The sequence below is a fragment of the Zootermopsis nevadensis genome, unplaced genomic scaffold, assembly GCF_977971745.1.
Source record: "Zootermopsis nevadensis isolate Lab colony 2312 unplaced genomic scaffold, Znev_1.0 Znev_ptg000011l, whole genome shotgun sequence".
NCBI lineage: Eukaryota > Metazoa > Arthropoda > Insecta > Blattodea > Termopsidae > Zootermopsis > Zootermopsis nevadensis.
In genome coordinates this window covers 11,073,011-11,100,581 of record NW_028259143.1, presented here as the reverse complement: position 1 = coordinate 11,100,581, position 27,571 = coordinate 11,073,011, and the positions used below count along the sequence as shown (strand labels likewise).

Sequence of the window (27,571 nt, the reverse complement as noted above, 5' to 3'; positions counted from 1 at the left end):
TTTCATATTCAAAACAATTTTATTAGTCGTGTATTTAAAAGGTTTCTACAGCGCCACAAAAGATGGAATTCCATTTACCAAAATTATATATGGTATATTACATTGCATCTATTTATTAACTTATAACAACATAATCATTATAAAACATACAAAATTCAATATAGAAGCAAAAAGGTCCTGGACCTCTTTCTATACACAAATACTACACGTGGAATGAATACCAACATCAAATTATTTTGTTTTATATTTTAATTTGGAAAATGTTCATATAAATATATTAGAAAGAAATACAAGGTTATGGTCCCTTGTTACACATAATGATCAACATAAAATGTTTACTAAAACTTCCATTGAACCTTTTCAATGCAAGCATAAATGCAGGAAATAAAAACTGAAGTGGGAGGGGAAAGAACGTGGTGCAAAAAGGAAATATGATGTTTCTACATTTTCTCTGGCGGGACAAAAGTAGTTTTAAAAATTCAATACTGCATGAATGTCTTTATTTTTGTTACTTTAAATATATGGACTTATCCATTTCTCGCACCATAACACTGACCTATTCCTGCTGTTATTTTTAATAATAAAGAAGATTTTGCCATTTTGAGGTTATCTCCTTTTTGCACAAAGGTTTTGTGGTACAGATAAGGCACATCCTCTAGACGCATGACACAGTAATCACTGGTCATCCTTGTCCTTGGCACCATGTTTCAAAATGCGCGTAAATTCAATATAGTCAAACATGCTGTGCTTGATGGGGGCTTCCCTGTACATTTCATCCACCTGAAGAATAAATACAGTTATTATTCAAAGGAAGAAAGAAATTTGTAAATATGAAACAGTACAAGCACGCTCTTTGGTCTTTATTTATATAGATGTTTAGCTGTCATATAGGATAATGTATTTTCATACACAAGATGTATTTAATGTATAAAGCAAAGCACATGTTTATACTGAGGGGCCCACAACATGACATATAGTCATCCCTTGATGTCCATATAAATTTAGTATTAAAGCTTTTATACAGGTTTTTGATTTGTTGAAGTGTGTATACATGTGCAGCATGTTCAGAAGATAATTGCACATCTGATTAGTAAACTATAATTCGACCGACAGCTCATGTGATAATGTTTTCTAGTACAAACACGCTAAGCCTTCTGAGTAATCCAGTATGGGAAGAAATGAACACTTCAGACTTCAAATTAAATGATTACACAATTATACTTCCAGCTTCTGGTAAGACTGTCTTCATCAGAACGCAATTGTGCTCCTACAATCAAGACATCTCACGCTGTATATTAACAAGTTAGGTACTCTGTGCATAGTATAACAATTCCAGTGTGGCCTTTGGAAATGGCGCTAAAAATATTGTCTGGGGTCAATGACATTTACATAGGAAATGTGTCTGGCAGGGTGATGTCATCATTGATAACCATGGCAACCAAGGTCATCAAGGTAACCACAGTAGCCAAGGCATATTTCACCTGCAGTCACAAAAGTGAAAACTGACAAGACAAGATTCTCCGTCAATTTAATAAACATCAGCAAATTCATTCTTTAGTTGTTTCACGCATAACAGGCAGGCAGAGCAATTTTAATAGGCAATCCAGAGAGTTCTGAAAAAACCCATAAATTAGTAGTTCTTATCTGTCTTATAGTTTTTCAGTTTCCAGGAAACAGCTTTGTTTGCCAATCCAATCTCTCCTCGTCACTGTGTGAAGACATCTACTACCATGATTTGCTTTTATACCAACAAGCATTTAATTATTTTCCACGCCTTTCATACAGGGCATAAAATTGCATTTTTACACTACGCTTCAAGGCTAGCCTTATTCACATGCCTACAAAAAAGCCCTTTTTGAAACCATCTCATCATCAAGTTTCTTTTCAATTTGATATAAAGATACCAAGCAGGGCTGTGGAGTTGGTATTAAAACCTCCGGCTCTCGCTCCTTCATAAAACCTCAATATGTATTAATAATGGTAAACCTGCTAAAATGGTAAATGGTACCACAAGAGATTTCATCACCACCACGTAAATCATCAGGCTACTTTTTAGACTTATAACCTGTATTTAAATATAAGTCTAATGGTGATTGCAGAAATCGGTTGATTTGTATTCTTAAGGTACCATTGCCAAAGTTACAAAGCATTATTCCCACACCACGTAGCTCAATGCGTCGCCAGCGGCTCACACGGCAGAGAAGATTTTATATCAGGGTCGGAGTCAGTACATTTTTACCAACTTCAACTCCACCTAAAATTGCTTCCGACTCCACAGCCCTGATACCAAGTTATTGTAACTCAAACAAGACAAACAGTAATGTGGTGAGAAAAGGAACTACTCATTGCTACAGAACCTCAATGTCACAGAGACGGAAGGAGGAACATAGGACAAAAGAAGGAACTGTGGAAAGACAGACAAATAGAGAGGCCACATAAAGTGGAAATATCTTATAAAGAGGAGGAAGAAAGAGCTGGGTAGCTCCGTCAGTGTAGTGACTGAATATGGACTGGATTATTGGGGTTCGATCCCCAAACGAAGCAGAGAATTTTCTTCCAGCTTCTGTATCCAGACTGGCTCTAAGGCCACCCAGCCTCCTGTCCAATGGGTACCGGGGTTCCTATCCTTGGGGGTAAAGCGCAGTCGAGGCATGATGCTGACCGCTCACCCCCATTTGGTGCCGAGGTTAAGAACAAGTAGGAGCTAAACCTCCTCTCCCCCCTGAGCAACTACATGGCACATAGCTTTACTTTCCTTTTACTAAAAGAAGAAGAAAAATATTCAATCCCTCAATGCACAATGCATCATACCTCCTCATCAGTGAATCGATCACCCATAGATGTCAGCAGCTCTCGCAATCTCTCCTCATTGATCACACCTTTATTTTCTTCATCAAAGCAACCAAAAGCATTTTTTATAACATCCTCAGGATCTGTGCCTTGCAGCCGCTCCCCAAATAACGTAAGGAACATAGTAAAGTTGATGGGACCTGGTGCTTCATTCATCATCCCTTCCAAATAATCATCTGTTGGGTTCTTTCCTGGAAACAGAGTAACAATTGCAAATAAAAACGTCAATACTGGAAAACAAATGCCACTCTCTAAAAAGCAATGAATAACTCTCTAAAAAGCAATGAATAACTGGACCTAATACATGAATATCTGAAACAACCTGTACACTATAAATCACACTGATACTATGTGCTTTGTATTATGTCTTGTACACAAACCTTCGATTTGTGTAATTAATCAAAATGTAAGTATAATATACTTTAAAATAAAATCATGGATGAAAGAACGTATCCCCATGCAATTACATTTGTTTGCTCAACTGAAGAAGTAATTCCTCGACATATAGCCATCGTCCCAGATTTAATAAAACATGACGCTTCGGAGATTGGAGTCTATCTCTGTCTTCAGGACGTCTGATAGATGATGTCCAGAAAGTAGTTTGCTTCAACAACACACCATCATCACAAACCTTCAAAATTATGAAGAAGTCATTTTGAACCTACAGACACAATCTGAGCACAATTACAGTGCAACATTCTGCGGCCAAATCAAACTGATTATTAAAAATATCAGCAGGAGTAGCCCAATGTTATGGCGTAAGACATGGATAAGTCTGTATGCTTATTAACCTCCTTTTACTGGCAATAAGAACATTTGGGATCTTTAGCTTCTAGGTAACAATGTTTCACAACAAATACTGTTTCTGTTAAACTAATGCCACTGCAAACAAATGTGTACAAAGGAACAATTCATAAACCACTAATCACTTTGTTCAACAAGCATACATATACAAAATCTGATTCTCCATCCAAAGATATATTATTCCTACAGTAACAATACTTACCTAGAGAAGCCAACATATCATGCAGATCTTCCTTATCCACAAAGCCATCTCTATTCTGATCTATCATATTAAAAGCTTCCTTGAATTCCTGAATCTGGGCTTGATCAAACATTGCAAAAACATTGGAGGTTGCTCGCTGTGCACGTTTCTTGGTGGTAGTACGACGACTAGTTGTCTTACGAGATGCCATTTTTGTTTCTAAAAGGAATAAAAAAATATTAAATTTTACACATTATAAATCTCCAAATTCTTGTTTCTATTCCCAAGCAATTTCAATTATTACCATTTCTGATCACACTGTGGAATAAAGGCAGACATGTCAACACAATCCACACTGTAATTCACAGTACACATGAGTAGCAATATTCCATGACGGAAAAATTGACAGTGGAACCACGGTTCCGGAGAATTTGACGTAAATACATCTCTGTATTTAAATTATATTTAAGCAATAAATACAATCAAAGGAAGTTTATATATTACCTTTATTCTAAATATTTCCTTTATATATGCTTCACAATTGAGTAAATAGTTTGATTAAGACATTGTTTATTTAACTTCAATTACTTACACTTAAGATGGGTCTGTGGTAGCTGAATGTAATGTAATGAAATGTAATATAATAATTCTTATATAAGATAAGTACTTTTGATATTCGATTGATAACGAAAGCAGATTGTTGACGGCAGTAATGTAACACAACAATGCTGAGTTAACAGATGATGTAACAATTAGTTTCTTAGGTAATAACAATGCACGCAAAGTGACCATTGTCAGTCCATATTTACACATTGTTGGTATAGATCTTACGCATGTTCGTTGCACTTTTTTGCAGAATGACCCTTCCGTATAGACGTATTTACGTCAAAAAATTCAAACAATGAAGACATGTCAAATTCAAATTATTCACATCAACAGGATTTGAGGATTCTGTGGTGGGAGTTTGTATTGTGGTTTTCTGGGTTGTTGCACCAAGCAGTCTTGCAGTTGTACATCAATATTTTGGAGGAAAATGCCACCTTAATTTCAGGGCTCAAGTGAGGAGGGTTAGACCATTGATGGGTTCTACAGGAGCAAGTAAAAATGAATGTAAAAATGTTCTCTCTAAGGACAAAATATAATGTGGCCTTCCTCTCTGGTGGCCCTGAAAAGGGTGCTTTCTTATTGCTCTCTCCAATTGACTCAAAAAGAATCCATCTTCCCTCCCTTCCATGGGCCTCAATGGCCAAGCATTGTTAGCCTAATCCTCTGTCTACCATCATCAAAATCCCACAGCTCCTCACTTCAACACTGAAAATGAAGGTAATATATATATATATATACACACACCTCCAAAACACTGGTACACAACAAGACAACATAGCACAACAACACAGATGACCACAATCTGAACTTCCACACTTGTCTTGAGAATGGACAAGATTCACTACTGGCCATTTTGAATGAAAAACTGGTACATGGAAGTGATTATTTTCAGCATATAACTGGAATTCTGAGAATAGAACCTGGAGGTTAAGCACTGCTAATATCACAGCCTGCCATTATACATGATCCTGAGCTAGTTTCATCCATTTTCCATCCTCACAACTTGATTCCTTGATGTTAATGCAAACCTCACATCTCCTGTCTTCAAAGCAAACATTTTCCAAGAGGTTTCATCACCATATTTGTTTGTATGCCTTGTCTCTCTCCATACCCACAAAACAATCAACTCAATAACTTACTACATAACCTATACAAATCACAAAAGTGTAACCAAACTCAACTTTTATTCTTAAAACATGTTAAAATCAAACAAACAACCACTGTAACATGAAACAGGTGAGCTTATTACGAAAAAACCGGATAGTGATTATAAAATACAACACTACCCTTCGTCAATATCACTTTAAACCCAAAACATCTTACATATGTTTTACTGCAGTTTGAGAAGGTGGACTTGTCAATATTTTCATCCAACGAATATGAGAAAATTAAAAGTCGATATTCTAGATATCTGCTACGCATATGCTCGTGTTGAATACACACAATGTATATGGTACATTAATAGTTCACACTTCACACCACTTTCACAAATAAAAGCACTCTAGCAATTTGTTATAAAATCTAAATTTAATAACAATGACCAACATTTTGCGAATATTCAATTCATTAAGACAAAAATTCATGAGATAACTTTAGCTCAAATACATTAATAACAAAGAGCTGATTTGTTATCATAAATCAGTAACAAATAAGTTTTTACCTGAGAAATATGTACCTCAACGTTTCAACTGTTCCTTAAGCCAATGCTGACTCACAGACGTCTACCACACCCGTGGTAAAGTGCTGCACTCTGTGAAGACAGAAATGAGGTCACTGTACTACTGCATGTTAAGCAGTTCAAATACGTAAGTTAGTATTTCGTGCTATATACCATGGATTTTGAAATTTTGGCAGTTTTATTTAATGAAAATAAATGTTTGTCATCTTTTGATCTGTAAATAATTTTCAGATTTCGTGCGTGGTGCAAGCAGTGTATATTTGTGAAAAGAAAGTGAAACGTCCTGAATACTTCCCCACCACCATGATCACCTATGCCTTTATATGGATGTCACTCTCTTTGGCCGTATATGGTTACAATGCGGACATTGTAATTACGACAGAGAAATCTTACACCTTCTGTACTGAATTCATATCATTATCTCTTCAGCATGGTCTACGGAGGTTAATTAATGTCATTATTACTATTAGTATGTGCAGAAAACTCGGAATATTTATTCCGTTGTTTCTATAACCCACTGAAAACCGAATGACAGCGAGAACAATGCTGCGTTTTAATTGATTTGTACTTACACTAGTTTCAGTGCACCTTACTACACAGCATAGCCAATTCTACCGATATCTCTAGCCCAGTGGGATTCATTAATTCCCTCATCAAGTATGTATTTAAGCTATATTAACGAAACTAACTAATCAAGCATGCGTTTAAGCTACAATAACCGATCAGGCCCCAATATTGTTTCTGTTTTATCCATATGGAGAAGGGTCTCTTTTGCTGGTTGAGAGATTCTCCTTATCGTCATAATAAATGCCCACAGTTGAACTTCCTAGTGTTACATCCTATGGGTCCGATAAAATTTCAGGCAAACATTATAAATCAAATTACTCAAACAACAAATATTTTACACTATGGTACCGGTGTTTCAAAGGACGGCAAAAGATTTATCGGAAATACAAATATGAACATGATATAAGATCAAGACGTAATAATACAATAGCCAAAATTAATTTTAAGAGTTCGAACTGAAATACTGGACTAAAATATACAACAAACAGCAACAAAATAGGATTCAAGATGTAGAAGCATGGTAGAAAAATGGATGACGGCTTCTACATCGGCATCGAGGTTCGAAAAGAGAAATAAAATTTACCACCTTTGGAATATCGATGAATATCGCAAACTCATGTAGCAGAATGTATGAACACACGTCTTTTCTCAGGTTAAATTTGAACGCTATACATTGTTTTGTAGATTTTCCCCAAAACTGCTGTGTAAGGCATTCGTATAACATGTCACAAAAGTGGGTCGCTTCCGGGAAAAGAAGAATTTCTTGCAGCAGTTCATGAATAAAAACGAAAAGTTCTCGCCTAGACTATGTTTTACAATTGACTGACAAGTACAGACACATTAAAACAGTGAGTATCCTGAGAGCAATATAAGTTAGAATAAGAATTTATATTTCATAGAGCCTTCATAGGACTAAACCAAGCACGTCGAACATCATATACCAGTACCGATAATCATAACCAAAATTAAAGTACTTATAAATATATGGATGACTCACTACTATTTACAGACATTAACTATATTTTATAAACATATTATATCATGCAGAACAAAGTAATTGTTAAAAAATATAGTATCTTCAGTATCATATTTAATTTCATTTTTATACATGTAATCACTTTACAATGATATAGGACATGTCAGGATCTTACAAAAATATAACTCACAGGTCCAACACTGACAACACCAAAGTCTGCCAATCCTGAGCCATTCTTTTACCATCCTCACAGCCCACCTCCCTAAAATCCATATTTATATAAGCTCCTAACATTCCATGTTCCAATTCTCAAGTACTTTAAATGTTGCCTGGGTTGTTCCATACAACCCATCCAATTTTGTGGCTGTTGTTGTTTTCGCACCCCTTATCTACTGTCCAGGAATGCATATTCAATATATTGGCTGCTAATCTCCTTAACTGGAGGCTGTTCCTCCATCTGCAACCTGAGGACCCACCTAACATGGTGCAAAAGTATGATAATACAACAAATTAAGAAAGATATAGCATCACATTGAGAATAATACATATCACTTTGATGTAGCATGAAAAAGTACAAAAATAAAATAAATGAACAACACTATATCAAAGCAAAAATTACAAAAGTTATTAAGAACGTCATACAACAATAAAAACAAACAGAACTAAAGAATTAACCAATAAGTGCAAATCAACAACCAGTGTAAGTAAAATCATCATTTATAAAATCCTCAGTTGAGCATTAACATCCATTTATGAAAAGCTGCTTACATTTCCTTTAAAAAGAGGATTACCTTTGATATGCTTGATGTATGCAGGGAGTTTGTTATAAAATTTACCTGCTACAACAGTTGGCCTTTTTTGGTTTCCTGGTTTGTGTACACACTGATGATAATGAAGGCTGGATTTAGTATTATGTGCATGAATCTTGTAATTTGTTACACAATTACTTTTATCTTTTACAAATAGAACTGTTTCATAAATGTACAAAGAAAATATGGGCAAAATATTTAGACCAGTAAAACTTTCTCAACAGAAGTCAGTGTGCTTCAGTCCTGCAATACATGACAATTTTTTGCAATGTAAAAACTCTTTTATATTTTTTTGCACATTGCCCCCCCTCCCCCAAAAAAGAAGAGAGAGAAATGGGAACATTAAACCGTAGTAAGCAGTAATTAGCACCTATCAACCAAATATGATAATCTTTTAATTATACATAAAATAAAACTAATCTTGTTACAGATTTTTCCAATATATGATTCCCAAGTTAAGTTGCTGTCAAGAATAACACTGAGAAAATTTGTATTATTTTCTTCAGCATCTCTTTATTATGTAAGATTTGAGGTTTTCACAGCGGTGAGTATGAAGATTTCTGTCTTCTGGGTTGTTGCGCTGTGTAGTCCAGTCAATGTTAACCAACGTTTCACCTGCCTCCGTCATCGCCCTGATGACGGAGGCAGTATGACCTCTGAAACATTGGTTAACATCGACTGGACTACACAGCGCAACAACCCAGAAGACAGAAATCTTCATCTCTTTATTATTTAAGACATTTAAGTTGGAGAAAATTTTACTTTGCTTCAACTGAAATAGTAAAAAGTCTGATTTGAGCAGGTTAGTGCACACTAGTGTTTACTGCAAAATACTCAGTAACTTTATTCATATTAACAGTTGTGAACTTCTTCTAGATCCATCCCTACATTTAGACCTGATGTATCATCTGCATACATAATTGTCTTACCTATGTTTAGTTTTGAGACATCATTAACATATACAGCAGATTCTGGTTAATTGGGACAGACGTTTATTATGGACAAATCTTAAAGAACAAACCTTTTTAACTCTCTACATGGAACTTCGCATAATTGGGGCAGCTGCTTAATTGGACCAAAGTGTTCTAGTCCTGATGTGTCCCAGTTAACCAGAATGCATTGTATTATGAAAAGTAAGGGGCAATGTACTAAGCCCTGAGGGACTCTATATTTCACAGGTAAACAACTTGATAAATAGTCTTTCCAATGATTATCCATTTTATGGCTTATTTGCACTATATGGAACCTGTCTGCAAGGTAAGTCTGTATTAGTACGTGTGGGATACCACATATCACATACTAGTATAATGTATCTAAAAGTATTTTATGCTTGATACAGTCAAACACCCAAGACAAATCTGTAGAAACACCATTACCATATAATTTATCATTAAGAGGTTTGATTACATTATCCAGAATTTAGGTGATTACATCTTTCATGGATTTATTTTCCCTAAAGCCAAATTGTAAGAAGTTAAAAATTGTATATAGTATCTCAAAGAATGACAACTGTTCTTTTCAATATTTTTGATAGGGCTGGTACCAGGGTAATAGGATAATAATTATCAACATCTTGTGCTGACCCCTTTTTAGGGATTGGTTCTATGATGTTTTAAAGCTACAGAGGAACCTGTTTATGCTGATGAATTTATAATCTTAAGCAAGTGCTCCATCATACAAAAAAACATATATTTTTAATAAAAAAACAGAGATGACATGTAATCCAGTTAATTCTTTATTTGTCATACTGTAAATAATATCTGATAAGTTCACTTCTATCACTTCAGGAAGATATAATAAATCATTTATGAAATTGTGTTATTGCAATCAGCAGTTGATTGAAATTTTCTAGAGACTATTTTATCTATTTTCTAGAAATGTTGCATTGAAAATATTACTAATTATTTGGGGATTTACTACCAAACTAATTAGATGGCTTATGTAACCCAAAGGTTCATCACTGAATTAACCAAAGCCCTGCACCGGACCCTGTCCTGGGCCAACACAATCCAGTCGCCTTCAACTCCTATCTCCCATAGATCCCGCCTGAGATTATCCTCCCATCTATGTCTAGGTCTCCCCAACAGTCTCTTCCCCTCAGGCTTCCCGACTAATACCCGATGCACACCTCTTGCCCCATCCATGCATGCGACATGCCCTGCCCATCTCATTCTTCTTGACTTAATCACCCTGACAATATTGGGGGAGGAGTACAGATTTTTAAGCTCATCATTATGCAGTTTTCTCCACGCCCCATCGTCTTCTCTCCTAGGCCCAAATATCCTCCTCAACACCCTATTCTCAAGCACCCGCAATCTCTGTTCCTCCCTCTGAGTGAGAGACCATGTTTCACACCCACACTAAACAACAAGCAGAATTATTGTTTTGTGTATTTTAATCTTCAGATTCTTAGAAATCAGACTGGAAGACAAAATATTTTGAACCGAGAAGTAGTAAGCATTTCTGGAATTTAGTCTCCCCCTAACTTCCTCATGAGTATCATTTTGATTTGTTATTGTTCCGAAATATTTGAACTTTGTAACACTTTCAAAGGATTTATTAGCCACACAAAGATAATTCTGCCTGCCTGAAATACTAACATGTACTTAGTTTTTTCTGAATTTACTTCTAGTCCCAACTGTCTACTAGCCTCTAGTAAAACTACTGTGTTCTTCATTATATTTATATCATCATTAACATCATCAGCATATACCTACCAATAGCTGACGTGTCCCATTCAATTGCAAACCCTCCTGCCTATCTTGGACTTTCAATTTATTACTGGGATTTACTACCACCTTTTCATTATACTGTAATGAGATATTTCTGGCAACATTTTTGTCCCCATTACATACATCTTTCTTCATTAACAATTCTCCAGGCATATTTGAAGTTATTTTAAGAGTTCAAAATAATGTTATGTACAAAGTTTGCTTTAACAGTTTTTATTATGGTATAACATTTCCTTTTATATGTAATATATAACTGTTTATTGTGAAGTTGTCTTTGTTTCCTTATAAAGTTTTTAAATAAATTGTAACTTTGATTTAGAAGCTATTCTGTTCATATCAAAAACCTTCTTCCTAACAGTAGTATAGGCTGTATTGAGATAGTAATGTAAAGTGGTATAGAAATTTTCCCATTTTTTTATTTACATCAGGTTCAATGAATACATCCAGCCAAAACTTCACTTCCTAGGAGTAAGCAAAATCCTGTTAGATTGTCCTCAGATAAGCACCTAATATCTTTGTAGCTTGTATTATCTACAGTTATATTCATATTAATATCTATTGCCTGTGCTCAGTGATCAGAAAGTAAACTATGTATCACAGCCACTTGGTACCAATGTTCTGGAAGATTAGTCATTATTTGTTCCATTGCAGAAGCAGTGGAGAATAACTTGAGTTGGCTCAAAAATGGTTAAAGCAAGATTATACACCGAGACATGCAGAAAGTCTTTGCGTGTTAGTAGTAGGGCTACACTACTATTTCAAGAATGTTTTCTGTTCCTCCACATGTTGTTGTGCTCGTGTAATATGTTTGGAAGTGCCTGAGGTAAAGTTGTTAATCAGCTTCCTTGGATGTTGTATAATACGTTTGGGATTGTTCAGGATTTGCGGATAAGTTGAAATAACTAGGTATTCCAATTGTAGAAGATAGTCAGTTCGTATTTTCTAATAAGAAGAGTTTTATTCAAAACTCAAGACAAAGAACAAAGGTGTATAGTAAAGTTGAACAGTAAAGTTACACGAAGTATATGCTATGACTTCAAGATCACCTTCTGCTGCTGTGCCTTGGGGTCATAAGCTTATATAGAACATCAAACGAGATGGGGTTTTTGGTGGGGGTGAACAGTCAGGTCAAGAGGTTTAATGTCATTCTCCTCTGAAATACGACCCCACTCATACACATGAGAGATATGTCACAGGGAATGGCGCCACAAAAAATGTACCACCCCTAAAGGCACAGCTGCTAGTTACATGGGCCAGACACACACACTTGAAGGTGCCTCATACTGTGTCTGCCCAGTCTCACTGTGGGGAACCAGAACCTACCCCTAAAGGCACAGTTGCAAGTTACATGGACCACACACACACACACACACACTTACTTGAAGGCACTTCACATTGCCCATGATCAGTCTCAATGTGTGGAACAAGAACCTATGTTACACCTCCCTTCCACAAAAAATATTAAAACCATGTTTTAAACTTTGAGTATAATAATACTTAAACTTATTAAAACAATTAAATCGTTAATTGGCACTACTTAAAATGCATATAATCTTGCAGTGAACACCAACAATATCAATAGTGAACGGAATGTGTGCATACATTTAACGCCACAGATTCAACCAATACAATCTGTTTGAAACTTAAATCAGCTAATTGTGCCTGTTTATAGCAGAAATCATTCTCATATTGTAAAAGTGGGAGTTTGTTCTTATGAACAGTTTGTTGGATGTAAAATCTCTCGCCATCTGAGAGTGAACAACACTTCACTAAAAGAGATGCTTCTCAAAATATCACAAATTTAATTTTTTTAAGTAGACTGTTGTTCTGACAATGTAACATTCAAATGTGTCAACATTTTGGTATGCATCATTACCTGATATACCAACTGACTTAAAGTAAATTTAAATTTATGCTACAATGAAGAGTGCCTTAGTCATACAAATAAATCATCCAATTACCATACAGATTACATCAAGTTGTATCACCTTGCAATTCCGCATTGCATACTGGTAAGTCAACAAATATTCTATTCAAGTAGAAAGATGGTACTAAAATTAATCATACATTCACAAACACTGCAAAAAGCACTTCTACAAAGGAGTAACTGTATATCCACAGTAGCAAATTTAAGTTATCTTTAACAATACAGCTTGTTTAAAAATGAATAATACGATTACAATTGGCTATATTTAATGTACCAGTGCAATTGGAAACGAAAGAAATAACTTGGTACATATACAGAAACAACCCAAGTTTCACAGTCATATGAAGAAGTTTACTTATTGGCTACTACAGCACTATTACAATCCTTATTCTAATACGGTGTCACATTGTTACTCAATATTACATTCTCAGATATGCATGAGACCAATTGAGAGAAGATCTTCTGGCTGTCTGCTCTTCCAACAGGATGGAGCAGGGCCACACTTTCACGTGGCTGTGACAGTGTTTCTTGATAAGTAGTTGCTTGAAAGTTTGAGGCGGACTGCCACCTTGGTCATTGTATTTCTGAGAAAGTGAAGTTGGGATAGCCCGTTCCTGATGTCAGTTGGTCCCTCACAATTAAAGTTTTAATTTACATAGGGGTTATGATCTCTGGTTGTACTTTTACTTAATTGTATGCATGCTATTATCAGCAGTGCCCATGTTATTTTCATTTGTAACAGAAAAATACTGTTTTATCCTATTTTTATGTACTGTAATATGTTTTCTTTTTCCTAACTCTTGGATAGTGACATTGGGATGACTGATTGCTTTTATTTCATATGGACCTTTCCATATTATATCCAACTTATTCCCTTTTTGTTCATTGTATAACAAAATTAAATCTCCTACATTAAACTCTTTTTCATTACTTTGACTCTTTTTACGTTGTAGTTCCTTTTTTCGTAATTAACCTTTCTTTTGCAGTTTGGTGAACACTCCTTAATTTATGTTTCAATCCTAGCACAGTGTCTGCGTAATTGTACAAAGGTGTTGGTTCTTTCTGCAAACTACCTGGAATATTTGCCTTTTTACCAAATAACATTTCATACGGTGTATACCTTGTAATAGAATGAGGTGTGGTGTTATAAACAAAGCTAACACAACTAATCCATTTATCCCATTCATTATTCTTACCGGAACAAAAACACTGTAAATAATTAACTAGTGTTTTGTGTGTTCTTTCTAGAGCTCCATTGCTTTCAGGATGGTATGTTGTTGTGTGAATTTTCTTAATTCTTAACATTTTACAAATTTGCTGGAATATGTGGCTCATAAAATTTGCACCTTGGTCTGTGACTACAACATTTGGAATACCGAAAATGTAAATTATCTTTTCTACAAACTGTTCCGCTAACTCCTCTGCACTTTGGGTTCTAAGAGGAATGGTGATTAAATACTTACTTAAATTGTCCTGACATATTAAAATATATTTAAAACCATTTTCAGTTAAATTAAATGGTCCAACTAGATCCAAATACATTTTATCCCACACCTCTTCACTTGTATCTGTTATTTCTAACTTAGTTTTTGTTCGTTGTCTCATAACTTTGTTTTGTTGACATGTCTGACAATTCCGGATATATGTTTCTACATCCTTATACATGTTTTCCCATTTACAATATAATTGGATTCTTTCTATTGTCCTATTTATACCTTGATGTCCACCTATTGGGCAATCATGCATTTCAGAAATAATACGTGTTTTTCTTTCAGGAGTTAATTCCTGTATTTCTATGTTTAAGCACTGTAAGGGGTATCTACTAAGACAATCCGCATTGCAATGTTTCTTTCCTGCTCTATGAACAATCTCATATTCGTATTCTTCTAATATTAACTTCCATCTAACGAGTCTTGAGCTCGGGTCTTTGACATTAAATATCCAAACTGGACCTTTATGATCTGTACAAATGGTGAATTTTCTACCGTATAAATATGGTCGAAAATGTTTAACTGCCCATACTATAGCAAGTAGTTCCTTTTCTGTGGTGCTGTAATGAGTTTCAGCAGAATTGAGGGTTCGACTAGCATAGCAAATGGCTTTGTCAGAACCTAACTTTCCTTGGCTCAAAATAGCACCTATTGCATAACCACTAGCATCCGTGGTAAGAAGGAATGGTTGAGTAAAATCAGGATATTGTAAGAGGGGGATTTGTTAATTTTTCTTTCCTGAAGCATCTATCTTTTTAGGAACAATTATTAATGGAAAATTCCATTCGCTTTTAATTGGAGTTATTATATCTTCATCCAACATCTTTGTAATTTGACTTTGTACTTCATTGCTTTGGGCTTCTGGTAGTCTATAATTTTTTAATGTAATTGCCCTACCTTGTGGTATTGGTGGAGTGGGGATTGAATTTTCAGCAGCTGTTGTTGCTGTTAATTTATCACCCGGCAATTTAAAAATATCTATGAATTCTGTACAAATCTGCTTAATTTTCTCAGCCCCATCTTGAATATGTGTCAGTCGTAAATTTTCATGTAATAAATTCTTTCTGTCTACATTCATTTGTTTCTTTTCTTTTTGACTACTTTGACACGGTGGTTTTATGAGTTGAGGTGTTTGTTTCACAGGGATTCTAACATCTGTTAAATTTAATACTAAGAATTGAAATTTTGAATTTTTACATTCAACCATACTTGTAGCACAAATTAAACTGTCATTTAACATTTGTGATTCTACATATCTTGTTCCTTTTTCATGAGTATCAAAAGTAGCTACCTTTTGGGAATAAGGTTCTATGAACTGAGTTAACATGTACCCTGCCTTTTGTAAATAATTCATGCCCAATGTCACATCCAGATTTCGTGGTAGTTCCTTAATTACATAACATTGTATTTCTATATCATTTACTCTCAGTTGTACATCTTTACATCAATTCCACTAATACCTTGTATTGTTTCATTATTTCCTCATAATTATTATATCCTCTTAAACTTCTTTTTCTCACTAGTGATACTTGGGACCCTGTGTCCGACAATGCTATTCCTACTTCATCCTTTAATTAGTTACATGTAACTTATTGCTTGACTTGTATTGACAGGGTATGGGCATCCCCAATCCTGTCCTCAAAGTCTTGACAATCTTTCCTCTATCATGGCTCCCATGAGCCCCTGTATTATGGCTCCCTTGAGCCCCTATTTTGAGTCCCTTGACTCCCTATTATGGCTCCCTTGAGCCCCTTGATTCATGGACCTACAATCCTTGGTCTCATGTCCTATTTTACCACACTGTCTACATGCAGCATTCCCTAGCTATGTGACCCTGACATCGGAAACATGTCATTCCGATAACATTTACATGTGGGGCTGTCTATTATTTTGGTAATGACCTGATGAAAATCTGTTTGTATTTTGAAACAGTCTGGGTTGCATGAACCTTGGCATTTGAAACTGATATTTAAACCATTGTGATTTTAACTCCCTTTCTTCTTGTAAAGCTGTTTCTACCATTTTGTATCTTAAGTGCGTCATGTTTGTGTTGAATCAAATACATATATTTATTTTCACAGTCTATACACAAACTTATTTAAAATAATGTTGTTAAAATATTATAACATTTATAGTATAAAGTATATTATGTTATATTTATGGCGCTCCTCTATCGTAGTACGACATTACATTATTCAGCGCTTTTATTTTTGAACGACATGTTTCGATGTTTTATGACATCATCTTCAGGTTTATCAATTTATATATTCATTATATGCTATAAATGTTATAATATTTTAACAACATTATTTTAAATAAGTTTGTGTATAGACTGTGAAAATAAATATATGTATTTGTTTCTACCAGTTGTGCTAGGCTAACATTGTAGCCTCTGGATTTCACTATATATTTAACCCTATCGTCTCTAAGGCCTGCAGTGAAGGTACCTTTCACCAATTCAGTCATTAAAGCTTCTGCTCCACTGAGTAGATCAGGTTGAACGCCGCTGATCAGGCGCCGCTCTTCCAGTCTAATCATTCGAGCTCTTATTTCCTGCGATAACTCCATTGATAGGGCATCTAACCTAGCACTATATTGCACAACTGTTTCGGAATGACTGTCTAGTTTGAAATAAACTAGCTGCATAATATTCCAGAGTGTGCTTTACCATGTAGTGTTCTTCCAAACAAGCTTTAATCTCATTCCATGTTTGCTCTGAATTTCGATTAATAATTTTGTCTCGTGCTTCCCCAATAATATTAGCTCTTATAAATTTCAACAACACTACTCTCATGGTGGGTTTTGTAACCTGTATAGCAGCCTCCACATTGTCACAAAAAGAATGCAACTCTTTCGGATCACCCGAAAATGGTTTTGTTATTAACTTAATAGCTTGGGCTATGGTCACATATCTAGTAGCTTCCTCTGCTTCTAAGGCTTCTGCCTCGTTACTATGGGAGTTTGCCATCAGGAGCAGTACTAGCCTTCGAAATTAGTAAGGGTGCTGAGAAGACGGTAGTTCACCACCCAGCACGTTACTGACTCCACTTAACACTTGAAGGCGCCTCACATTGCCCATGCTCAGTCTCAATGTGTGGAACAAGAACCTATGTTACACTCGTTCAGATGAAATGGGGGCCCTATGGTGTAGTAACTGATTTTTCTTTCTTCCTATTTGTGATATCAGTAACGTGTTGCAATTTCCTGTGCTATTTCAAATTTCCCCTTAGAGTTCATATGCAGGCCATGGGTTGTAAAATTATTCCTTAACAAGTCAATGTCGATTAATTACATGTGAGTATATTTTCATTATTTTCTACATCTTTCTACTGAAATTTTGTACCTCAGAATTGACATATGATAAGAGTGACAAGTTATGTGGATCACTCATAAATATTATGTCTTGTGTTTTCATGCTCCCTTACAAATGCACTTATGTTTTAAGTTCTTCCTTTGTATTATTTTTTGATACATCATTAGCCTCACTTCACAAAACTGCAATTCTTAGTTGCTTTATAGGACATAACATTTATGCTGTTGCTAATTGCCCTAGTGTTTGCCCCTGGTTTTTTTACATGTCCATATACATGTAAATTTTGAAATGTGGGATAAGTTCCTCTGCATAATCTTTGGCATGGCTGTCTCATACCACAATAACTTTAATTATCTTTGGGATATAGTTATGTGGTTTATTTATTATTAGCTGCTTAGGTATAATGTTTGCTTTTGTTTCTATATTTCACGAGGATTCAAGTTCATCTAACAAATGAAACCAATTGAAACTTGCAGATGTAACATTAAATTTCACCTTCCGTTCCTGTTTATTTTCTTACTTTTTTATTTCTATAACTGATGTCCTTCCTAATGTGCCCTTTCTTAACTTTCCGATCGAGGTAACAGTGGTGAGGTTAAGTTCGTTTGTATTGTTTTTCCATTTAATCATTTCCTTTCACTTGTGCCAGGTCTTTCAACAAAATCTGTATTGTTTCTGTCTTTAAAAAGAGTTCTTTCTTTCAATATTTTAATTCTTTAGCTACGATCTTACATACTTCGCACCAAATAATCTGATTTAGGTTATGCACATGATTTGCAAATCCATTTTCTCATCTCCTTTTTCGTATTTATACATGAGGAATGATGTTTATTTTTGCAACAGTCACAACTGTTTCCACCTGCAACTTTCATTTCACATAAAGACACTTTTCCCATACATTTGATTAATAGCCGAGGATGCTACAAGTTCGTATCGACGCCATGTTAATTTGCGTAGATAAGAATACGCCCAATTGTAGGCATCATTCAAATACGGTATTTGTGAACCATTAAAACTATCACTGAACATCTGGAAGAGTAAATCCTTTCTCTTATTGGTGTTTTTTAAGCTTTAGCGTAAGCGAAAAACAGTACAACACCTTATGTACATGATTTTTTCTCACTTATTGATTTATCTGTAGCGACTTCAAGCCGAACAGGTCGTGCTGCCATCTATCGGCGGCCGCTTCTACACTTCTGCAGCTGGTAATATCAACGTGACGATGCTCAAATTCGTAAGGTGGAATTACCATGACTTAATTAATCATGTGCACGATTACGTCATGCCCCTTGATGTCATTGACCTTGATGAGTTAAGCAATAAAATTTCGTGCTTTTTGTATCAAACTACCTGGCAAATCAGAACGGAATTTATTTACATTCCGTAGAACCTTCACAGGCCCAAGCCAAGGATGTAAAACGTCATAGCACAAATACAATACTTGTTTCTAATACTTCTTACTTGCTCCATGGAGTCGAGTCCTTCCTGCGAAGCTAACAGTCGCGCAACCACTCAAGAAATTCCCATTATTTTATAGAACCCGAAGGCTCATTACTGTGTTCACAAGAGAGTGCCACTGATCCCTATCCTGAGCCAGATGAATCCAGTCCACAGCACCCCATCCTATTTCTGTAAGATCAATTTTAATAATATTCGCTCACCAACGTTTAGTTCTTCCTAGTGGTCTCTTTTCTTCTGGTTAGTTCACAAAAAACCCTATATGAATTCCTCTTTTCTCCCTTGTGGGTTACATGACCTGTCTATCTCATCCTCCTTATTTGATCTAATTGTATTTGGTGATGAGTACAACTTATGAATCTCTTCATTATGCATCTTTCTCAAGTGCCCTAGTAATTCATCCCAATTAGGTCCAAATATTCTCCTTAGTACCCTGTTCTCAAACACCCTCAGTCTGCATTCCTCCATTAGTGTCAGAGAAAAAGTTTCACACCCATACAAAACTATAGAAAAATATAGTTTTGTATATTTGAATCTGTGCATTTTTAGACAGCAGACAAAAAGATAAAAGGTTCTGAACTGATTGGTAGCAAGCATGACCTAAATTGAATCTGCATTAAATTTCCTCATGAATAAAATTTTAGATATTTACTGTCACTCCCAAATACCTGAACTTTGCCAAATTTTCAAAGAATTCATTAGCCATCTCTATGTTATGATTTTCCCGTCCTTCTGGTGATGAGACATCAACACATACTTAGTTCTGTATGTGTTTACTTCTAGGCCAACCGCCTTAATGGCATCAATTAGAGCTTCTGTGTTTTTCTTTATGGTATTTATGTTATCCCCTAATAGCTATATGTCATCAGCATAAATCAGAAGCTGATGTGTCCCATTCAATTTCAATTCAGCCTGGTTTTCTTGGACCTTTCTAATGGCATATTCTAAAGCAAAGTTGAAAAGCAGTGGTGATAGAGCATCTTCTTGTTTCAGGCCATTTTGAATACGAAATGTGTCAGACAAGTGTTTACCTATGTGGACTTTACCATATGTTTTGTTCAAACACATTTTGAAGCCAAACTATTTTCATGGGTATGCAGAACTCAATATTGTACAATACTTCCCTCCTAACTTTCTTGAAGTCTATGAATGTCTAATGTACTGTCTATTGTACTCCCATTTTTTTCTCTAATATCTAATGAATACAAAAGGTATGGTCAGCAGTTAACTTATTACATTGAAATTCACACTGATGATCCCCAATAATATCGTTTATGTATGGACTTAACATTGAGAGAAGGATGTTCGATAACATTTTGTATGAAGTTGATAACAGTAATATACCTTGATAATTACTACAGTCAGTTTTATCACCCTCCTTGGAAATTGTTACAGTAATACACACCTTTCACTGCTTTCTTACCTGTTCCTAATACAAGTATAAATTACATAGTTATGACAGTCAACTACAGTATAACCATAAAAATAATTATACAAGAAAGCATATCCACTGGTGCTTACATATTTAAAATAGCAGAAAATTTTTGGTTCAGGTAATTCTTCTTTATGTCTTGATTCCGACATTTCATAGTGAAGGGGGGATTATTGAATAGCTTAATTCTAGTATAGTAAACTCCTTTTTGATATTTACTGAGATTAGTGTTTGGCATATGAAGGTTTTGTCTGTTTCTTGTAGTTTTATTGTGAATATCAGAGTTTGTTTAAAATGTTTCAGTGTTGTCTACCACAAATAATAATGAGTATGAATTGCTGTCTAGTGCCAGAATATTCAATTTCTTAAACAATTTGCTACATGAAGCTCTCACTTTATTGCCTGCTATTATTCTAACATTTTTAGATATAAAATACTTTTATGCTGTCTGTTGAGTTTCCCTAGAAAATTATTCCATGTGACATGATTGAAGGGATGTAAGCAAAGCAGACTATTTTAAAGTTTCTGTGTTCATGAGTGATGTAACAGTCCTTATAGCAAAACAAGCTGAGCTTAGTTTGGGCATAGCGTATTGTATGTGTTTTCCGATTTAAGTTACTGTCAAATTGTAGGCCAAGAAATTTGGTTGTTTGTATTTCTTTAATTGTTCGATCCTCATACTTTATACCAAGGTTAACACAATTTGTGTTGGTGGTACAAAATTTGTTTTGTAAAAATTTAATGTGAGTTTATTGGCTTTAATATATTTGTTCAAGCTAGCAAAGACATCATTTATGCAGATTTGGAAACATTCAATTTCTGGATGTGAAATAATTAAATTGGTATTGTCCACAAAAAGTATGAGTTTAGACTGAGAGTTAATGGTTGGCAGTAAATCATATATATATATATATGAGATGAAAAGCAGAGGGCTAATTACTGGCCATGAGGAACTCCATGTTTTGTAATGCCACAATTTAAAAAGGTGCTTTTATTTGAATCTGGTGATTTTGTTTCTACTTGTTGCCTTCTGTCATGAAGGTATGATTTAAACCACTGACTAGCTATGAACAGACAAACAGCCAAATTTTGCATTCATTTTATGCATTTGATGAAACTAATGCACAAAAAGAAAACACTTCTCACAAAGAATGTGACATATTTCACACATCAAAATAAACCATTAGAGGAGAACTCATAAAATTCACATTCGTATGTCACAGATACAGGCCTATAGTCTAACAAATATGATTTATTTTGAATTCCATAAACATTTAGTTTTGACAGTAATAATTCATGATTTACACAGTTAAATGCTTTAGAAAGATCACAAGTTATTTCACTAACATGCATGTTATTATGAAGAGCGCAAAAGATTTCATCTGTTAAATTTAAAGGGGCTTTCATGAGCTGAAAGTCTTTTCCTAAATCCAAATCATTCACTTGCAAGGACATTGCTTGAGTTTAAAAAATCACTTACTCCATTAAACATAACTATCTCAAATATTTAAGAGAAAGCTGTTACTACTTCTTTCTCCATTATTTTGAGACACAGATAAAGAGAACATCTAGATACCAAAATACATGGGTTCTAGTTAAAGACTTTCATATTTGTATGCTTTTATTTATTAGGCTTACCTGTTGATTTGTTTCTTTGGTGCATTTGCAACAAAGTTGCAAAATACTCTTCTTTGTTTCACCATGTGTCTATCTGCACACAAAAACTTGAGAACTACTATACAGATTTTCATGAAATTTGAAACTGATGGTGTTTTATGAAAATTTCCCTGCATATTCAAATTTTGGTTAAAATCGTACAATAATGGACACTTTATATAAAGACCAAATGTGTTTCTGTGTGCATTTTAAATATTTATTACAGTGAAAAATGTTTTATATAGAAATTGTGAAAAGTGGAACACACTCTACATTCATTACCTTTTTCCGTAAGTCTTACTGTCTTTGAGATAATTAAGTGATTTTTAAGCAATATTATCAAAAACTTGAGAACCAGGGGTCCTTTCCTTTGGGATAAAGCACAGCCGGGTCATGATGTTTACCACTCACCCCCATCTAGTGCTGAGGTTGAGAATGAGTAAGAGCTATACATAACTCCTCTTTCCTGTGCACCTACATGATGAGTAATGGGATGGGTTGGATTTAATGTTGAATTGATTTTGACCATGTTTTACATTGGAGGCTGTTTCTCATATTTCTCACCTGTTTTATACTCTCTATAAAAGAACATAAAAAGGTAGCATTTATAAATTGAAAATCTAGAGCCAGTAAGTAACAGAGTAACAACACCATAATTTGTGTATAATGTGTGCATGTGTACATTTTCTAACTTGTTGCAACAATGAATATAGTGTCAGTGGGTTTAACGCGAAACAGCATGATGAACACATTATTTTGCATGCTGGATATCTCAGTGCTGATGAAGTGTGTCTTAAGGTGTGTTTACTGATAAAATTGATATACAAGGTAACAAACCATCTTTATTCACACACAGTCAAACAGCTATTATACAAAATATTTCTACATAATATTCATATGTACATACACTCATTCATGAAACTGGTTATTTCACACAGTCTTGAACACTGCATTATACCTTGGGAGCAGTTTTGGTCTGTCTTCCTTAGAAAACATAAGTAGTTTACAAATACTGAATTTTCTAGGTTTTCTAGGATGAAGCATTGCATTAAAAACTATGGTCTTCCATTGTCTCAATAAAATTAAAATGAACATCAAGTTTTTCTGCCCAATTTAATACATAAATAAGTTTGGTAGTTTATGTGATTCTTATAAAAATCACTTATGCCAGTCTCATCTCAGCGAACTGCCACACCATTTATTGTGACCATTGGTCTCATTGTTCCCCTGCTGATTGGTGTAGGTTCATAGTGATGAGAACGATGTGATGTTTCTTCATAAGGTGCATCATACATATTGTCTTCGTGAATATTCTCATAAATATTGGAATGATTTGGCATACCATAACTGTTACCATCATTTAGTGTTGCGTAAGACATAACTGCAGCGTTTTGGTCCTCTTTTCGTACAGCACCTTCAACATTCTCTGTGTTCTTCACTGGGGTTGCTTTTCGTCTGCAAAATAATTTTAAAAAACCTTAGTATATCAATCTGTTAATTTATACATGATTTGATAACTTTGAGATATGTTTAGTAATACCATGGTGGACAGATCTTCACTTGAATTTATGAAGGAACATTTCATTTCTGTGATGTGTCCAGACATAACTTTTGTACCTGTTATATGTTAAAAAAATTGTTGGTCTGTTTTTACTTATAAATCACTATTTTTATTACTGTTAATTCTATGGTCTATGCTCAAGGTGGTTTGCTCATTTTAGAGTTCCTTTCTTAACCTAATGTCTTCAGCATGTGTATAATTTAGTCCTGTCTTTTTATGGAAATGATTGTAGATTCATAAAGTTTTACAGTGATATTTGGCATATTGTCTTGTGTACTATTTCACTGTAGTTGCACGAGACAATGTAAGTAAACATATATTGTAGAGTGTAGAGAATTGCAACCCCTAAACTAGAAGGCTGCTTGTTGTACTTTGACTATGGGATTTGAAGTTTTAGCAGTCTGCTAATGTGATGCATGGAGCCAGGCAGGGCCAGCTAGATTATGTGTAGGCAGTGACACATGATCAGTGGAAGTTATAATTCTGTAGCACTGAAGATGGCTCTTCTGTAGCTGAAATTTGTCTGAACTGTAAAAAAAAATGTGTAAATTGCTAATTGTTCATACATGTAATTATTTTTACAGTCATGTTAGGACATGAGATACTTACAGCCTTAAATAGATTAGTCCCACAATAATGAGGAGGAACAAAATCACTCCAGCTCCAATACCAATCGACATGCCTAGATTCTGCGGTTCGTTTGCCTCTCCTGTGGTCACTGAAAAATAAGAAATGTAACTTTACACATTTCCATACCAAGTATTGCTTTAGTTTTGTGTTCTTCCTCTGATAAAAGAAGAAAGACAATAATCTGGGAATTTTACATACAATATGGTTGTAGTGTTAGAGTTGAAATATTAGTGGATTTTTTTTAAAAATGCAAAGAAATTATTGTAGTGTAGTAATACCGGAAATAAAAGAATTATATTTTTCTAACCCGCTTCTTACATATGACTATTGGTAATTGTAATTACATGATTTATGATTACTGAAGGAAAGACATATGCCTATCTGCCTACAGCCCATCTTAATGTTATCCTCCCACCTATGTCTAGGTCTTCCAAACCATCTCCACCTGTCAGGCCTCCCAACCAATACCCTGTAAACATCCCTCCCCACCGCCATACATGTCCCATGTCCCACCCACCTCATCCTCCTTGATTTAATCACCCTAACAATATTAGGTGAACAGTACAGGCTGTGAAGCTCATCATTATGGAGTTTTCTCCATGATCCATCTTCCTCCCTTTTAGGTACAAATATCTTTTTCTCTGTTCTCAAAAACCCACAATCTATGTTCCTCACTCAAAGTGAGAGACTAAGTTTTGCATCCATACAGCACAACTGGCAAAGTTAAACTTCTGTATATTTTAACCTTTAGTTTTATATATATGTAAGATGGGAGGACAAAATGTCTTTGACTGAATAATAGCAAGCATTCCTTGAATTTAATCTGTTCTTGATTTCATCATGAATTTATGACTTGTTAGTGTCATCCTTAAATACTTGAATTTTGTCACATTTTCAAATGGTTCATTAGCTATCCCTATATTCTGGTTCTGTCCTGCATTCTGATGCCGAGACATTATTATATACTTGGTCTTTTCTGCATTTATTTCTAGACCAACATCCGTACTAGTCCTTAAGAGTGTTTCTGTATTCACTTTTATAGTATTTATGTTATTGCCTAACAGATTAATATCTTCAGCATAGACCAACAGCTGATGTGTCCCATTCAATTCCAAACAGCCGTGTTTTTTGACTTTCCTAATGGCATATTCCGAGGAAAATCTATTCTTGCTGATATATTAATTTATTGCAATTTAACACTGAGCTCTACTCATATGCAACCATTATGTCCATTATGTCCATGACCAGAAGTTGTCATTCCTTATGCTACGTGCTCTGACTTTGCCAGTTAAATGCATTCTCCAGGTCAAGAAGCAGGCCAGCAGACTCCAATGGTTTAACTCAGCAGATAAATGTACCACAGCACTGAGTGCAGGAAAAAATTGTTCATATCCCAGATGAATAAATAATTCTACAGGAGATGCTTACTTTCACACCGTGGCTCCTCACCAGACCACGTGCCATCCTCCATACATTTTCTCAAATATGGTCCAATACGCTCATAGTTGGGCACACAGTGATACTCCACAGCACTGTTATATGTTGTAGTCTGATTCATCACAATCACACGGCCATTTTCTATGCTTCCAGGGTGTTTGCAGTCCACATCTGTGGAATTAAGTATGTTTTTAGGCTTACGTTAATCTATTTTATGGTTGTGACAGAGCAATAACAAGTTGTGAATAGGTTAGAAGTGGGAAGAAAGAAGTTTAGGTCTATCTTACTGATTTTATTCTTTTATTTACATCTAATTTTGTGCGAGTCTTTTCAAATAGTTTTTAAATCAACTACACTAGTACAATTTATGATTTTCTTATAGGCTAAATTCTTATTTATGCTGAGTTATATATAGCATAATCATTTTTCCTTCTATTTCTCCATTTCCAGACGTTTTAATAGAATGCGTTTGTGACCACTGAGGTTTATCTGAGGTGCAATTATTGCTACTTGAAAAAATTCAACATGACTAAAAATCACTATATCACTTTTGACACTCATAAACTGAATTTTTACAAAGGAAATGTAACCATCACCACCCTGGCTGATATTAGAACATGTGGCCTGTTATAGTTTTGTGCCATCTTTTCAGTGGTTTTCCTAAACTTCTCTTCCCAAACACTTTTATGCTGCTGTTAAATTACATAATAGAATTGTCAGTGGGAGTTGACAGTGCATTGTTTTGTGGTTTCTCTATCAATCCATCCAGGCACTATATAACTGAGATAACCACTTCTTCATCTTTTCTGATTAGACATACCTAGTCATGTTACAGTTCAAGAAGTTGAAGAAACTAGTGAAATTACCACAAAAGATAAATGAATTAAATTTATATTGTAAATACTCTGAAAGTTTTAAAACCTGATGTTAAAATCAGACGTTGAAATGAAAAATACTGGAAACATGTATAAAGTATTTGGCAAATAATCGCCTAAATAATAATCTCTGAATGGATTATGGATATATCAGTTAAATAAGGCAATAATTTTTGCAATGAACAACTAAATTATGGATCTTTTTCTTCTCTAACTAACATGTAAATATTTTGACTGAATTATTCATTTTTAGTCACATTTTATGTAATGGTGATAAAAATGGTTCTATAATTTAACACACCAACTTTCACTTCAAGGATACATGGATTTATGGATATATAAAAAGGTGAGGACTAGATAAAAAATGTATAACTTCAACTTTCAGGCGTGAATCACATTGAATGTTTGGTGTTAATGTTTTAACAAACACTGCAGTTGCCATTTTCAAGTTGGATGTGTAGTGGGGCAAACATGGCTCATATCTGAAAGTGGAAGTTAATATTTTGAACTCCAGCCATGAAAACTTGTGGTCAAGAATGGATAAAAAGTTATAGGTAAAATAATTCCTGTATCTAAAGAAGAATATAGA

The 27,571-nt window shown here is 34.8% G+C and overlaps 2 protein-coding genes and 1 long non-coding RNA gene across 11 annotated transcripts in view; 1 reads left to right on the top strand and 2 right to left on the bottom strand.

Moving 5' to 3' along the window:
• sqh (Myosin regulatory light chain sqh) lies at positions 1-6,209 on the bottom strand. Of its 2 annotated transcripts, none has more exons than XM_022076582.2 (4): positions 6,102-6,209; positions 3,857-4,054; positions 2,812-3,041; positions 1-780 (listed from the first exon to the last, which is right to left on the bottom strand). In XM_022076582.2, exons 2-4 carry the CDS (start codon positions 4,044-4,046, stop codon positions 676-678), a joined length of 525 nt encoding a protein of 174 aa, XP_021932274.1. In that variant the 5' UTR covers positions 4,047-4,054; positions 6,102-6,209; the 3' UTR covers positions 1-675. The 2 variants fall into 2 exon arrangements, with proteins under 2 accessions (XP_021932274.1, XP_021932275.1); XM_022076583.2 differs by having other exon boundaries at positions 6,117-6,196.
• Positions 6,210-6,212: 3 nt separating this feature from the next.
• The window catches only part of LOC110835884 (uncharacterized), a 95,798-nt gene continuing 74,439 nt past the window's right edge, over positions 6,213-27,571 (top strand). For 4 of the 8 annotated variants that reach the window (XR_015534740.1, XR_015534743.1, XR_015534741.1 and 1 more), the window contains exon 1: positions 6,215-7,534. This is a non-coding gene — a long non-coding RNA (uncharacterized LOC110835884). Of the gene's footprint in view, positions 7,535-9,649; positions 9,729-10,064; positions 11,525-11,854; positions 14,053-19,074; positions 21,402-27,571 lie in introns of those variants that run through there. The other 4 variants (XR_015534742.1, XR_002545069.2, XR_015534745.1 and 1 more) reach the window with 4 other exon arrangements.
• The window catches only part of fw (CUB and Sushi multiple domains furrowed), a 73,857-nt gene continuing 69,587 nt past the window's right edge, over positions 23,302-27,571 (bottom strand). Inside the window, exons 18-20 of the mRNA XM_022076580.2 lie at positions 26,099-26,278; positions 24,650-24,758; positions 23,302-23,934 (exon numbers count right to left, since the gene is read on the bottom strand). Coding sequence (XP_021932272.1) covers positions 23,658-23,934; positions 24,650-24,758; positions 26,099-26,278 — 566 coding nt within the window. The 3' untranslated portion in view covers positions 23,302-23,657. The remainder of the gene's footprint in view (positions 23,935-24,649; positions 24,759-26,098; positions 26,279-27,571) is intronic.